General features: G+C 37.2%; 4 protein-coding genes across 4 annotated transcripts in view; 2 read left to right on the forward strand and 2 right to left on the reverse strand.

Annotated features, from left to right (window-relative positions):
* Positions 1–1,418, reverse strand: part of LOC107639414 (desiccation-related protein PCC13-62) — a 2,144-nt gene extending 726 nt beyond the window's left edge. Inside the window, exons 1-2 of the mRNA XM_016342911.2 lie at positions 1,059–1,418; positions 421–646 (exon numbers count right to left, since the gene is read on the reverse strand). Of these exons, the coding sequence (XP_016198397.1) occupies positions 421–646; positions 1,059–1,366 (534 nt within the window). The 5' untranslated portion in view covers positions 1,367–1,418. The remainder of the gene's footprint in view (positions 1–420; positions 647–1,058) is intronic.
* On the forward strand, positions 1,982–2,807 carry LOC107620178. Its single transcript, XM_016322386.2, has one exon. The coding sequence runs from the start codon at positions 2,180–2,182 to the stop codon at positions 2,630–2,632; it is 453 nt and encodes a 150-aa protein (XP_016177872.1). The 5' UTR covers positions 1,982–2,179; the 3' UTR covers positions 2,633–2,807.
* Positions 11,008–11,892, forward strand: LOC107614981. The gene has a single exon (XM_016317108.1). It carries the CDS (start codon positions 11,008–11,010, stop codon positions 11,890–11,892), a length of 885 nt encoding a protein of 294 aa, XP_016172594.1.
* The window catches only part of LOC107639425 (serine carboxypeptidase-like 33), a 5,523-nt gene continuing 4,938 nt past the window's right edge, over positions 14,989–15,573 (reverse strand). Inside the window, exon 9 of the mRNA XM_016342923.2 lies at positions 14,989–15,387. Within this exon, the coding sequence (XP_016198409.1) occupies positions 15,244–15,387 (144 nt within the window). The 3' untranslated portion in view covers positions 14,989–15,243. The remainder of the gene's footprint in view (positions 15,388–15,573) is intronic.

Raw genomic sequence — 15,573 nt, forward strand, 5'->3', positions numbered from 1 at the left:
TATATATATATATATATATAGGATTTAGATCCTCTAAAGTTTAAATTTCACTTTAGAGATTAAAGTGTGATCTTTTACCATTTATTTTATAGGTAGGACCAAAAATAAATATGAAAGAAAAACTAATCAATAGTAGAAGATCATACTTTATTCTCTAAAATAAAAATCAAACTTTAGAGGATCCAATTATTCAATTGCAAAAGAGTTCTGATACGTGTACACTAAAATCAACCACCAAAATCTGCTACCAGCTACCAATATAAAATACATGCTGAAATACAAATACACATTAAAAATAAACTAAACCACACATGTATTTATGGCTGATTTTAGTGGCTCATCTTGCTGTACAAATAGCATTTTTTATTACAAATAATCCAATACAATAAAGATGATGTAAAATTGTTTTGATAAATTTACCTTCTTAGAAGTGGGGTTTTGCAATTGAGGATTGGTTCCAACATATCCAGTGAGGCCAACATAAGGAATTACATAAGAGGCAAGTAAGTAGTTGATGACATTAGCATAGGGGTCAAAAGGAGGATGTAGAGATTCTCCAAAGGCATTGTCCATGATTTCAGCAAATGCCTCCTTGCTTATATTCAATAATGGCCTAGGAAACCCCTTTATTGTTCTTTTTATGGCCCTGCAATCATAATGCAATAATGCATGCAACTCTTAAGTTTTATTTTTTTTAAAGGTTTGAAATGCTAAGAATTATAATTCACTATTTAAAGAAAAACATTTTTTTTGAAAATTTTAATTCTCATTTTCTTCTTAAAAGACAAATTAATTTATCACTCTTTCAAACTTAATACGTCAAGTATTAAAAATATTTTTATTTACAATTAATAAAATAATTTTATTAAAGATTAAATTATACAAAAAGTTAATTTATACAAAAATTATTCTAAATTAAAAATTAAATTTTATTCTATTAATATATTATAGTCTTTTAAAACTAAATTTTAAATAAAAATAAATTATTTTGTTAAAGAAAATAGAATTCCGAGCCCTTAGTGTAACTAAAATAATAAAGACTAGAGAGTAGAGAGAACCTCAAATGTCCAACTTCTTGATAAGCAAACTGCAAGATGACATCTCTAGTGAATGCATCAAGATTGGCCTTTTTGCCTCCAATGGGAGGAGGTCCTCCTTGGGCCAATTCAGGATCAACAGCATCTAATCCACAACCACTAGCACCGTACAAGAAGAATTCAGCCTCCAAATATTCTAAGTTTAGAGGAAATTCCAGAAGATCAACATCAGATTTTGGGGATAAACTTACAATAGGATTAAAAGAGTAAGATCTTGGAACAAGGATGGAAAGAACTAAGAAAGTTACTATAACATGAATGGAGACCATGGTAGTGAAAGTGGGAAGTAGCTAGTGCCATATTTTTTGTGACCCTTTTTCTTTCTTATAGTGTACACTGAATCCTTTTTCATACAAAGTGCACAAGGCAATGCCAAGTAGCAAGAAATGTAACTTGTTTGACACTAGAGTTGACAGGTGTATTCATATAATAATCATATATGCTGAGTAAGCTCATGGATTGTATTTATTTGTAGGGATGGTTCCGTGTACTCTGATCTCATAAATTTGCATGGTTGCAGTCAAATATTATTCATATCATTCATTTTAGGAGATTCGGATGAATAAGAGAAATTTTAGATGAAAATTAAATTTTAAGTTAGAAGTTAATTTTCAAAAAAATTCTTTGTAATTTCTCTCGATATAGCCTGCTCTCTTGACCGTTTGGTAGGAAGGGAAACTGGGAAAGAATGTTAAGACTATTTGATCTCAATGTGAAATATTAGCTAAACCTAATAATAATAAGGATTTTTTGACGTGTGCACTAATAAAGACATAACAACATCATAAAAAAATGTTTTTTAAAGNTATTTTTTATTTAAAAAATTTTATTTTATACTATTAAAAACGTTATTTTAAGGCACAAGTTAACTAATCAAAATAATAATATACTACTCTCCTCCTCTTTGATCGAATATTTCATAAGGAAACATTATATATATTTATCCATTTCTTGATCAAGTATATTCCAGACTCAGCTCCACCAATTATATAATCCAATTCATCTCAATCTTCTTCTATATAAGCAGCACCATACCACTTACTATATAAACTCAAACTATCCCAATTTCAAAGGAAGAAGCAATGTCCATGGCATTAACAGAGGAACTGAAGGGCAAGGCAGTGGTGTACCATGGTGACAAACTTTGTAGGGAGAAATTCTCTTTGTTGCTTGCAGAAATAGGCCTGCCAAAAGGATTATTAACAATTCAGGACATTGAGGAATGTGGCTATGTGAAAGAGATTGGATTTGTTTGGCTCAAGCTTCAGAAGAAGATAGAACACAGGTTTGATAACATACTTGTGTGCTATGATTCAGTTGTCACGGCATATATTGAACCTAAGAAGATCAAGAATCTCACTGGGGTCAAGGCTAGGGACTTCTTGCTTTGGTTCACATTGAATGAGATTTATGTTAAGGGTTCACCACAAGGGTCTCTTATTACCTTCAAGTCCATTATAGGGTTATCTATGTCTTTTCCACTTTCTTTGTTCATGGGCATGGCTGGGAAGGATCAACCCAAGGAAGAAGCGTAAGAAGAAAACTGGTGGAACAAGATGATCAAATTGTAATTAATTGTTATTAATCAGTGCCCAAATGAATTGTTAATAACAATGAAAATGTCATTGTAATTGTATATGATGTATTACTATTTCAATTAAATTCATCAACATTATTATTATGGTGATGGTGATGTCACGCACTTGCTTATACGTATAATTTTAATGATTAATTTGGTTGTATTTTCATGGAAAGAATTAGTGGCTACGGTGAATGACTAGGAACAAAGAAAGAATATGCTGTCATATTTGTTTCATGAAGAATATGCTTAGAGTATAAAGTGCTTGTTATTTTAATGTCTCTTATTTCCAAATTGTTCACGTAATTTCGCTTTTTTGGATAAAGTGTATGCGTGGCCTTGTTTTTGCATGGCTTTTAGGCGTTTGACGAAAGGAAGTAGGAACACTCCGGACAAAATAAAGGGAACAAAATTATGATTTTTTTGGGGTGACTAAACAGAAAAAAAGAAAAAAAAAAAAGAGACAAAACCAAATTAGTTGGTTAGGGTCATATCTAAATCTATTAGATGTTGAAGCTCACTTCATGGTTGGCTGGCTCCAATTCGAGTGAATGTCCGCGACAGAAGCAGCTGTTTTAGCCATACAATCTGCAACACTATTTGCAGTCTTCTGAATTAAAAGAATAGAGACTCTCCAATTCCAATTCATAACCTCCTGTATATGCTTTGCCAAATCCCATTTCGGAATATCTTTTACCAAACATTCTTTGGTTTACCAAGAAAAGAGCTTCTAAACAGTCTGTTTCACAAATAACCTTATGAAATCCACTCTTCCAAGCAAGAAGTAAACCTCTCCAAATTGCATACAATTCAGCAAAAAGAACACTGCACATTTTGACTTTTCCAGTGCAACCTTTCAACCAACAGCCATCAAGATTGCGAATGATACAACCAAAACCAGCATAGCCAGAAGGAGCAAATCAACTAGCATCACAATTCAATTTAACAGAATGAACTGGAACTGGAACCCAATGCAAACAAAGTGAAGGAGGAGACAGAGATTGATGCATAGCAAAAATAGTGTGAAACTCCCTTACTGAACTACGAATCAAACTCACCACTTTACTAGCACTCCATGAATCATCTATATTAAATAAGTCATGATTCCTGTTTCTCCAAATCCACCAGATGGTCGAAAAGAAAAGAAAAACATCTCCACTCCTTGCACCTCTGTAGAGCCAATCATGTAAATTCGAGTTATTTGAATACAGGCCTAAAAGGTTCCAAACCTCCTTGGCACTAGGGCACTCCCGAAGACAATGAAGAATGGATTTAGAACCATTCTGACATCGATGACAGGTGCTAGATAAAGCTAAACCACGACCCAAATGAAACTCTGCCGTAGGAATAGCATTATGAAGACTGAGCCAAATCAAGAACTTGTACTTCTCAGGAATATGCAGTCGCCATACCCACAACCAATTATCATGCTCATTCCAGTCAAACTTTCTTTTGGCTAGCCAACTGTACCCACTCCTAGCTGAGTAAAGTCTAGAAGATGCCACACCCCACGACCAACCCGAACTCTCTCCAGCATTCAAGTCCGGATTATAAGCATTCAAACGCTGTTTGACATCTTCTGGAATGATAGAGAAAATATCATGGAGATTCCATTGACCATCTTTCCAAACGTCTCTAATAGTTAAATCAGAGTCAGATATATATACAAAAGGGACATCTTGAGCAATTGGGCCCTCAATACTCCAATTGTCAAACCAAAAAGATTGATCAAGTGACCCAACGCACCAAGAGAAGGCATCCTTAAGAGCACCAAAAGCCTTTGAGATACTCTTCCTAACATGAGAAGCATTGCAAGGGACAGGGCCATCTAAAACTCCCTCATTCCTCAGATACTTCGCCCTCAATAGAGCGACCCAAGGCTTGTCCTGACAATGAAAAAGTTGCCACACCAATTTACCAAGTAAATATATATTAACACACGCAGGATCTCTAACACCCAGGCCACCAAATTTTTTTGGAGTGATCACGGTCCTCCAATTAACAAGAGAAAGACCTTTACCATCAACTTGACCCTTCCAAAGGAACTGTCTCATCATAGAAGATAATTTATCGCAAACCCAATTTGGAAAAAAAGATACTTGCATATGATAGACAGGAATGGATGCTGCAACAGAATTGATCAGGCAAAGTCTCCCTGCTTTATTTAGAAGCCTTCCTTTCCAATTAGCTAATCTTCCCCTCACCTTTTTAATCACCGAATAAAAAGAAGCCCTACTGGTACGGAAATGATTAATGTTAACTCCAAGATATCTTCCTAAGTCCAAAGCAAAACGTATTGAAGAAACACTAGTAAAAATATCTCTTCTACGAGCAATCACATTTTTAGAACAAAAAGTTTTAGACTTTTCAAGATTCATTTTCATGCCAGATGCCTTGCAAAAAATGTTAAGAGAATGCATGACCATTTGGACCTAACTCTTTGTAGCCTGACAGAAGAGTAAGAGATCATCTGCAAACATCAAATGAGAAAATTTTGGGCTACCCCTAGTGACAGAAACTGGTTTCCACACACCCTCGACCACCTTATGAGATATATAGCAAGCAAGTCTTTTCATACAAAGCACAAATAAGTAAGGAGACATTGGATCGCCCTATCTAAGCCCGCTTCTAGGAGCAAAACTATCCAATCTATTCCCATTCCACATAATAGAAAGAGATGATGCACGAACACAAGTCATAATCAAATTAACAGTGATGATAGGAAAACCAAAAGCAATGAGAGTACTCTCCAAAAACCTCCAATCCACCCTATCATAAGCTTTTTCAAGATCAATTTTAAAAGTAAGAGTACCTTTTTTGGATTTTGTGTGCTTCATGAAATTCAGAATTTCTTGGGCCACAATAATATTATCAGGAGCACCACGACCCGGAATAAAACCTCCTTGTAAAGGACTAATAATATCTGGAAGAAAAGGCCGAAGCCGGTTAGTCAATACTTTGGTGATAATTTTATAAACAACATTACACAAGCTAATAGGCCTGAAATCATTCATAAAGGTAGAGTTATCAATTTTAGGAATAAGTACAATCAGAGTTTTCATGATGCTAGGATTTAAGAACTCTCCCAAAAAAGCGCTCCGGACAATATTCCAAATCTCAGTGCCTACTATCTCCCAATATTCTTTAAAAAAATAAGCTTGAAAGCCATCTGGACCAGGAGCCTTAAAAGGGCTCATACTGAATACTGCTGACTTGACTTCCGCAAAAGAGACAGGGTCAATTAACCTAGCACAAGCCTCAGTGCTTAGAGTGGGCATCGGAACATCTCCTAAACAATCAACCTCAGCCTCTTCCGTTGTACCAAAGAGATTCTTGTAAAAAGAGAGGGCTTCTTCATGGAGAATATCTGGATCAGTAGACTAAGACCCATCTCTAACATATAATCCATGTACTCTATTATGGTTTCTACGCACCAAAGTCTGAAGATGAAAGAATTTAGTGTTTCTATTCCCATACTTGACCCACTGCTCTCTAGATTTCTGGTACCAAAAAAGTTCCTCTTGCAATAAAAGCCTATTGTAATCTTCCCTCAGTTCAGCTTCATTAATTCTCAGAGATAACACATCGGTAACCTCCAAACGCCGTTGAATTTGATCAATCAGATATTCTAGCTTATTTTTTCGCACAAAAATATTTCCAAAAATCTTTGAGTTGAAGTCCAAAGAAGCCTGTTGAACCATCTTAAGCCTTTCAATAACGCCTCCAAACTCTTGATTCCAAGCCTTACTAATAACATGTTTATAAGAAGGATGTGTTGCCCACGCAGCTTGGAACCTAAAAGGACGAGAACCTTTCACTCTGGGGCTACCATGACAACGAACTAAAATAGGACAATGATCAGAATGAAGCCTGCTAAGAATTTTAGAATAACCCTCAGAAAATATTGTCATCCACGCCTCATTAACTAGAGCTCTATCCAACCTTTTAGCCAAGTCCCTGCCAGCCTGAACTGCTCTATACCAATTATATCTCCTACCAGTCACTTTAAGATCAAAGAGCTCACAGTCATCTAGAGTAGTAGCTAATAGACTAGCTCTGTGAGAAGAAAGATAAGCACATGTACTCTCATCTGGTGCCACAATCTCATTAAAATCACCAACGACCATCCATGGTCTATTATGGCCTGAATTAATAGAACGCAAATGATCCCAAAGCATACATCTTTTTTTGAATTGAGGACTCCCATATACTACACTACAAAGCCAAACTAAGTTACCCACACTCACTTTCACTGTGATACATTGGTCAATTTGATCAATAACCACACAAGAAGCATTAGCAATAGAAGATAGAAACAAATGCCACCCATATATCCTACTGCTTCCTCAATACCAACACAATGAAAACCCAACTTATCCCAAAAATTCTTCAAATTATTAAACATGGTATGAGTCTCAAAGAGAAAGAAGAAAGATGGTTTATATATTCTCACCAAATTTTTGCAATGCACACGGGTCATTTTGTTAGACGCACCCCTCACATTCCAGGCTATGATATTGAAATTATCCATAAAAACAGCAAAAAGGGAGCTCCAATAACAAATCTGAGACTCAACATGATGTCCCTGTCTTCGACGATCCTGCCTTTAATGGACTCTCAAGTTGTAGCCCAATTTTCTTCGTCGAAACTTGCACCATACCCGCCATCGATACTCCATCCTTATCTACTGGTGAATTCTGCAAAGAGTTTGGGCGAGGACGCTTTCGCATAGTGCCATTTGTTGTCTCACCTTGCTGCTGATGATGAACATTGTGCCGAGTCCCCGAAGAAGCCACACTAACCGGTTTTCCAATATTGATGCCCCTGCTGAATTTTACTTTGGATCCAATAGCATGTGTTGTACGTTGGTGATTAGACATTGTCCAAGTATTGGTAGCCTTGTTAGGAGTCTTCTTTGCTTTTGGTTGGACCTGATGGGTGCTAGGAGAAGGCTTTTGACCCATTTTATACTTTTCTTTCCTAATCACTTGAGTCCAACCTTCCAAATCCCCATGTTGTGCATGGTCTACATGAACAGCATGCAAATCACTCTCCACCAAATCCGGGACAGTAATATTTACAGTCTCATCTCCAAGATTCTTGCCAAAATGAAAACTTTCCTTTTCCACATGTACTGGATTTTTTGAATTTGAGCTTTCTGGCTGCTTTGCTACATCACTGATCACCTTGGCATTAGTTCCTCCTCCTGCATTGCTGTCAGTTTTGCACACCTTCATATCATGGCCAAACTTGAGACAGGAGCCACAAATAAGGTGAAGACTTTCATATTCAACCTCATATTCAACACCTTCAACAAGAATCTTCTTAGTCACTGGCAATCCTAAATCTATCTGAACACAGGCTCGAGCATGTCGTCCTCTTTCAGCTAATTTTGTTGCCAAATCAATCTTAACTGGAATGCCAACTGCAGCCGCAACACGGAGCATTGCATCTTCTTGGTAGCACCAAATTGGTAATCCAAAAATTTTAATCCACGTTAAAGTTGCTCCAAAACAGTTTTCACTTGATCTAAACTCTTGATCCCAAGGCTTCACAGCCACATAATTTTCCTCGATCATCCATGGACCTCCTAAGAGAACCTTTTCTCGCTCCTCAGCCACATCAAACTTCACAAGAAAGTAGTCAAATTCCACGTCCAATAAATCAAAACCTCCCTTAATCCTCCATACCGTTCAGAGTTTATGAGACAATGCAGTGTAGCTATAATGTTTACCTAGCACCTTAATCACTATAGCATCCTTATAAGGTTCTGCCAAGCAATTCTTAGCTTTTTGGATAAACGTGACACTCGGTGGCAAGAGATCTCCTTGCTTCCCAGAAACTACCGCAATGTTATCTCCCGATAAAGTTTCAACAAGTGAAAAAGCTTTAGCAATCTTGGAACCCACAACTTTGTCCCTGAAAGAAACCTTCAAAGGCTTAGAAACCCCTCCCGAAATATGATCCTCCTTTTTTCTCCTGATGCAATCCCTCCCCCGCTCTCCCCCTTATCTCTTCCGCCGACATTATCGGCTGCCTCACCGTGTTTCACCCTCAAAGTCTCTTCCCCGCTCACTCCACCGCTCATCTTCGATTTTCAAAATTGTACAGAGTACGGAGTACGTACTCCCACTAAACCCTAATTTTTTTATCCAAGTTGAATTTAGAAGCCTACGTAACAAAAAATGAATTTGATTTGATTAATTTATATACCATTTTTTCTTTGGAATATATTTTTATCGAGTTAATGTTTAATTTGGCTCATAAAATTTGAAGACAGAGTCAAAATAACTCTATAATTGGTTTAAATTAAACTCCAAAATTTAATTTGGTAGTCAAACCTATCATTATGGAATAAGACTTGCTACCAAGAGGTACTCCGTAGGTACTCCTGAGAGTAAGAGAGAACGAGAGAGAAGGCGATAGGGGTGGGAAAACACAGGGTGGGATTGTGTTAGACACTCACATAATGAAAAAGATTCGTGGATTTGGAATCGAAAAGAGTATCAACGTTTAGAAAAAAGAATCATTTATAATTTTTGTGGACAATTTACCGGAAGATAGTTCGAAAGATGAGTTGTTTCACTTATTTAAGTAGACAGGGTGGATAACGACATATATCTGTCGCGTAATATGGACGGATCCACTTGTTTGATTTCATAAGGTATACTATGAAGGAAAGGGCACTAAAAACAATACAAGAGATGGACCGAATGCGATTACGAGGTAAAGAGATCTTTGTGGGAGAGGCTAAGTATTAGAGATAGCTTCATGATAAGGGAAAATATTTTACAGAAGATGCCGCTAATACCAGATATATTCATAAGAGTTTAATTGGCTATGGGAACCACCAAGTGACCGTGGTGGCTGGTTTGAACAGCGTGAAGCAGACAGAAGAGGCAAGTAGAATAGAATGCAACCTAGAGTTAGAGTTTGGCGTCCGTGCTAAATCACGGGAGATACCATTAAAGATGGGATGGGACATGGCAGCGGAGATGGTGACATAGGTGGCACTAGCTGACGAACAGGGAATGGATAGAAGGGTCATTTCCCTCAAAGAACTGGATGAATGGGGTACGAAAATTTTGGTAAATTTGAAAAAAAAAGCAACGGAAGCTCCTATAATTAGATCGATAGTTATGGGATTACATTTAATTGATGAAGACGCTGCTCCTGGGGTAAGGGGCCCAATAACGTAGATCAGCACACTAAAAAAAATATGTGTGATGTGGGCCAAAACCACATAAGCGCTCATGAGCTAGCTGACAGATTGGAGTAACCCAACCAGGATGTGGAACATGGGATGTACTTCCAGGTAGGAGCGTGGTGCCGCGTGGGGATGGGAAGGGGATTGGAGTTGATCACACTCATGTTGCTGCTACCATAAGGTACGACGGTGACTTCATCATGTTGTGCTTTCACAAGGAGTTCTTGGCAGCTGCTGCGGGTGGTGGTGCAGGGGATACGATGCATTGGACAGTGATGAGGGAGGAGGGCCTTGGGTATCACGCAGCTCTGGTGGATAACGTGAATCACAATAGCAACGCAGGATACGGTGGAGTGGTAGGGATGGAAGATGGCTGGCAGAAGGTCAGCGGTGGTGCCAGTAGAGATGTTTGGAAAGCGGTCGCTGTCATGGCAAGTGACGAGTTTGAAGTTGGCGGTGCCACCGCTAGTCCGCTCCGTGCCGTGAAGGAGCATGACGGTGTTGAAGGGCACAATCCAGTGCCAACGATGAAAACCTCTATGATAATGAAGGTAAATGGCATATGGATGAATGATTTCTCTTGTGCGGGGATGCTTCATGCGGTCAACAACTCTGTGATAGATGGCGACAATCTATTAGACGGGGAGGAAAGGGGAAGAATAACAGGGAGCTTGAATGAAACTAATGCCATATCACATACGGTTCACGAAAGTCTCGATGGGAATGTAAAGAAGAACACCATTACAAGATTGGTAAGGCATGATGGAGTAGAGGAAGAAGATTCAGGGGGAGATGATACTCTGAGGGAGGGAACATGCTTTGAAGAGGATGAGACGGTCAGGAACTTGGAGGATGTTGAGAATTCTGAAAAGGATGTAATCAGTGATCAGAATATTGTGAAGCAAATAAAAAGCTGGGATGAAGACTTGGTTGAAAACAGAGTTGCTTGGGCCTTAGCAATAGAATCAGGGGCTATCTCATATGACAAGGAAGACGACATTATGGGCAGCTTTTCAAGCTCAGAATGAAGTGCTTGCACAGAAACGAAGGCAAGCAAAGCAAAAGGAAAAAGTAAGAAGGAGCCGGCCTAAAAACTGGAATAAGGTGTGTAATAATGTGCTTAAATGATTTATAGTTTTTGGAATGTGAAGGGTATTAGGGGTGTTGGAAAAGTAGGTATGGTTAAAAATTTTAAGAGAAAAAATAATGTGAATATACTAGGCTTGATAGAGACAAAGAAGAATGAAGTTACTAAGTTTGACGTAGTGCAAATTTGGGAAAATGATGCGGTGGATTGGGAATATGTGGGTTCCGAAGGGGCTTCTGGAAGTCTATTGTTAATGTGGGACAAAATAATTTTTAAGTTGAGTAACTGTTATAAAGGAGAGAGGTGGTTGTGTGTGGAAGGGGTGTTGAAGAGCAATAATTTCCATTGTGCGTTTTGTTTGGTGTATGGTGCGAATGTTAGGGAGGAGAAGCTAACTGTGTGGGAGGAGTTGAGTTTTATTGCTGGAGTATGCCAGGTCCCAATTTGTTATATGGGTGATTTTAATGAGGTTGTGAGAGTAGAAGAAAGAAAAGGAGCTAATGTTTTAACAGCATCAGCGGAAGATTTTAGAGACTGGATACGGGATATGGAGTTAGTGGATTTAGAACTGAATGATCGCAAATTTACATCGTTTAGAGGCCAATCTTGCAGTCGCATTGATAGAGTCTTCGTTAGCCTGGAATGTCTTGAACAGTTTCCTGATATGCGGCTTAAAGGTGGGCCAAGAGGTTTATCTGATCATTATCATTTGATAGTGGAGGACAGTAGATTAAGAGGGGAGCCGAGGCCATTTCAAAGTCAGGATTCTTGGTTCTCACATGACGGGTTTCTCAGAATGGTGAAGAAGGAATGGAGGGGTCTAGGAGAGGTTCAATTTACTGAAAATTTGAAGGCTTTGACGATACCTTTGAGTAGATGGCACAAGGAGAAGTTTGGTGATATTAATTTGAAGGTACAGTAGTTAGAGGATGAAATCAGGAAGTTAGATGATTTGGCTAGTGATGGAGTTTGTGACGGGACTATGGAGGCAAGAAGGAGAGCTCTAGTTAGCTTCTGTAAGCATTGGTATGTCAGGAAGGAAATCCATTGGAAGCAGATGTCAAGGTCTAGACATGCTGTACATGGATAAGAACACTAGATATTTTCATAATTTAGCCTCAGCAAGAAGAAGAAGTAATCAGATTGATGCGTTGGTGATAAGTGGCAGATTGGTGAGGAATCAAGCCAGGATTAAGAGTGCAATAAGAGATTTTTACAAGAACTTGTATCGTCAGGAACCGTTACCTTTGGTAGGTATTCGGGATGGCCTAGTTAACAAGATACAGGAAGAGGAGGCTACAGACTTAGAGAGAATGCCTTCGGCTGGCGAAATAAAGGAAGCAGTTTGGGATTGCAAGTCATCTAAGGCCCCTGGCTGTGATGGCTACACTATGAACTTCATAAAGAAGTGTTGGGGAGAAATTAATCCTGAGTTTACTGCAGCTGTTTTGAAAGTCCAGTTTGATTATTGTCGATTTCTTCTTTCTTTGCTTCAACTATTGCACAATTTCACATGCAATCAAAGCCCCATCATGAATCTTCCTTCCCTGCACAAATGCACTCTGAGTCTCTCCTACTAAGTCTGGCATTACCCTTCTCATTCTCCGCACCAACACCTTCGAAATGACCTTATACACACACACCCTACCATGCTAATCGGCCAAAGATCTTTAATCTCCCTTGCTCCCACAAACTTCGGAGCCAGAGCCACCCATGTAACATTAGAATCTCTTGGTAGCTCAGCCGATTGGAAGAAAACCATCATCACATATATAACATAAATTGAAGTAAAAATTTAAATATGATCCAATATTATTAATCATTTATTAATTATTTTACATATATTATATATATGCCGGGCGGGTATTACCTAAACCCGATTCCACCCCGCCCCGCTCAAAATCCGCCCCGGTGCAAGGAGGGTAATTACCCGCCCCAAGCGGATAGGGGCGGGGTGGATACCCGCGGGTTTGGGTGGTGTTGCCATCCCTAGACAGAATAGTATGAAAATTTGATAGATCAGGAGTTTATTCTACTAACTCATTTGTGTAGGTTTTGCAGGCTAAGACTCTCCCGGAGGACATTACGAGTTATAGTTTCACTAGATCTATATGGAGAGGACTAGTACCACCAAGAGTTGAGCTATTCATCTGGTTTGTGTTAATTGGTAGAGTCAATACTAAGGAAAGATTGATTAGATTGGGCATTATTGATCACAGGGATATTATTTGTGTTTTATGTAAAAAAGAAACTAAGAATGATTTTCACTTATTCATTGGCTGTGAGTTCACGTGGCAGGTGTGGTGTGCTTGGTTATACGCCTATAATAAACTTTGGTCTATTCCAGGAACCATTAAACAACACTTTGAGAGTTGGATAGGAGCTCCTGTAAGAAAAGACGAACGTAACAAGTGGCTGATTAGCTTTTTTGCTATCATTTGGAATACGTGGTTGGAAAGAAATGCTAGGATTTTCAGAAATCAAGAAACAGGCGTTGCGGAAGTTATTACCAAGTCGATTAGGAGCTACAAAAAGTGGATTGACTTTGTTCCGTCTAGTTGTTGATGGCAATGCCGGAGATAACTACGGTTTCTTTTTTAGTGTTTGTATTGTAATTCTAGACTTTCTAAATTCTCCACCTTACTGTGTTGAGCTTTTTGTTTCAAAAAAATTAAACTCCAAAATTTACAATAGTAGGCCCTCAATTAATTTTACGTTATTGTCACACTAATTTTGTACGTTAACTTGTCACTATTTGAACCAACTTGGGTTGGTCGAGTGGTCAGCTCACTCGTTCGCTTAAATAAGTGTTGGGGGTTCAAATCCTACCTTGTACATGTAGCAATCCATTGGCCAGCAGCAAACCCTTAACTGGAGCTCAGATCCGCGACGGATTAGTTCTTGGTCTGTCGGGTTGGCGGATACGTTGGACAACAAAAAAAAACTTGTCACTATTTGAACTCCTCGTTTAGATTTCATGTGATTGAGTCATTGAGACCTACTAAAACGCCTAAAAACTTACCTGGCTCACTAACGTCCTAAGAAAGATGATAATAACAATTTTAATTTATGAAATTTAGAACTCTGAAAGCAGTTGTCGAGTTTTTAAGAATTTTAATAGGTCTCGATCATATAGAACCGTGTCAAAGAATTCAAATTCTGACAAATTAACATATCAAATTAATACGCCATTAATAAAGATCAATTTAGAATTTAATGCAAGTTATGATTATAATTTTAAGAGACCTATTTGAGTCAATTGAAATTTTAAGACTCAATTTAAGTCTAATATTAAATTTTAAGAGCCAAATTAAAAATTAACTCATTTTTCTCTTTAAAAAATTATGTTTATCATTACTTAACGAAGGAAATTATTACAATTAAATATGTATAATTCAATTTCAAACCTTAATTAATGAAGTGAAAAATATTCAGTTTTACTTTTATATATAAAAGTTTTTCCGGCATGTTCATGGGTCCGACCCGATTGGTTCGACACAGAAGGGGCAAGGCTCGTGCTACCTCCCAAGAGAAACCATCTATTTTGAGCATACGTCTATAACCACCTTTAAAAATTTCAATACAATTCTGTTAGAAAACTAATTAGGAGGATAGCCAACTAAAATTAATTAATTGAAAAATAAAAGTTACATTATTAAAAAAAATAACTTTTTACTACTCTAATTTTTTAAATTTCAAAACTAAAAATACAAAAAATTAGTTTGAATTGACTTAAGTTATAATTACTCCTTAGACTTTTTCACTTATTGTTATTCACAGCCTATACTTCTGATTCTGGTCAAGTGCAAATTTAATTACTTATATCATGGTAAGCTAAAATATAAATTGTAGCCTAAACAAAATAATAATTATTCACATAAGAATAGTTAAAATAATTTTGAACCGAAAATAATAGATAAAATTGTTAAATAGTTGGATATGTTTAAATAATAATTATCCTCGTTTATATTAACATTTCTAGGGTTATTGTTTAAAAATAAATAAATGGGCCAAGAACTTGTTTCCAAACTCTGCATACAAGAAATGATTTTATTTTCGAGTCCAAAATATCTGCATACATAAGGTCTTTATCATCTACTAAACTAAACAAACTGCAACTGCAGTATAGAAATTTAGACCATTAAAGTGTGATATCAATCATGATTTTAAATTTGTATTATTTGAGTGCATGCATACTAATGAAGTAATGATTTCCTAATCAAGGAAAATAAACCAAGATGGTGGTGATTAATGATTTGATTGAAATTGAAAATTAGCGAGTAGGAAGATGGTCCCCTGTTAGAAAGGAATGAATGAGGGAGAGAGCTTCATTGGGTTTGTTTAGAGGCACCAAGTGACCTGCCCCTCTCACTGTCACATATGTCACCCCTTCATACTCCACTATTCTTCCTCCCACCTGCATTTATTTTTTTTATTTTTCTTTATTCATTAGCCATATACAAAATAATTATTATATTACATTACGCAAAAATCTAATCATTTATATAGAATATGTATTGAGATATAAAATATATATTAAAAATTAATTAAACAATACATATATTTATATATAAATATATAATAATTAATTTAATAACTAATG

The sequence above is a fragment of the Arachis ipaensis genome, chromosome B01, assembly GCF_000816755.2.
Source record: "Arachis ipaensis cultivar K30076 chromosome B01, Araip1.1, whole genome shotgun sequence".
Lineage (NCBI taxonomy): Eukaryota > Viridiplantae > Streptophyta > Magnoliopsida > Fabales > Fabaceae > Arachis > Arachis ipaensis.

Coding starts and splice junctions, on each gene's coding strand:
- LOC107620178 (XM_016322386.2), top strand. CDS start 2,180: ATGTCCATGGCATTAACAGAGGAACTGAAGGGCAAGGCAGTGGTGTAC.
- LOC107614981 (XM_016317108.1), top strand. CDS start 11,008: ATGATTTATAGTTTTTGGAATGTGAAGGGTATTAGGGGTGTTGGAAAA.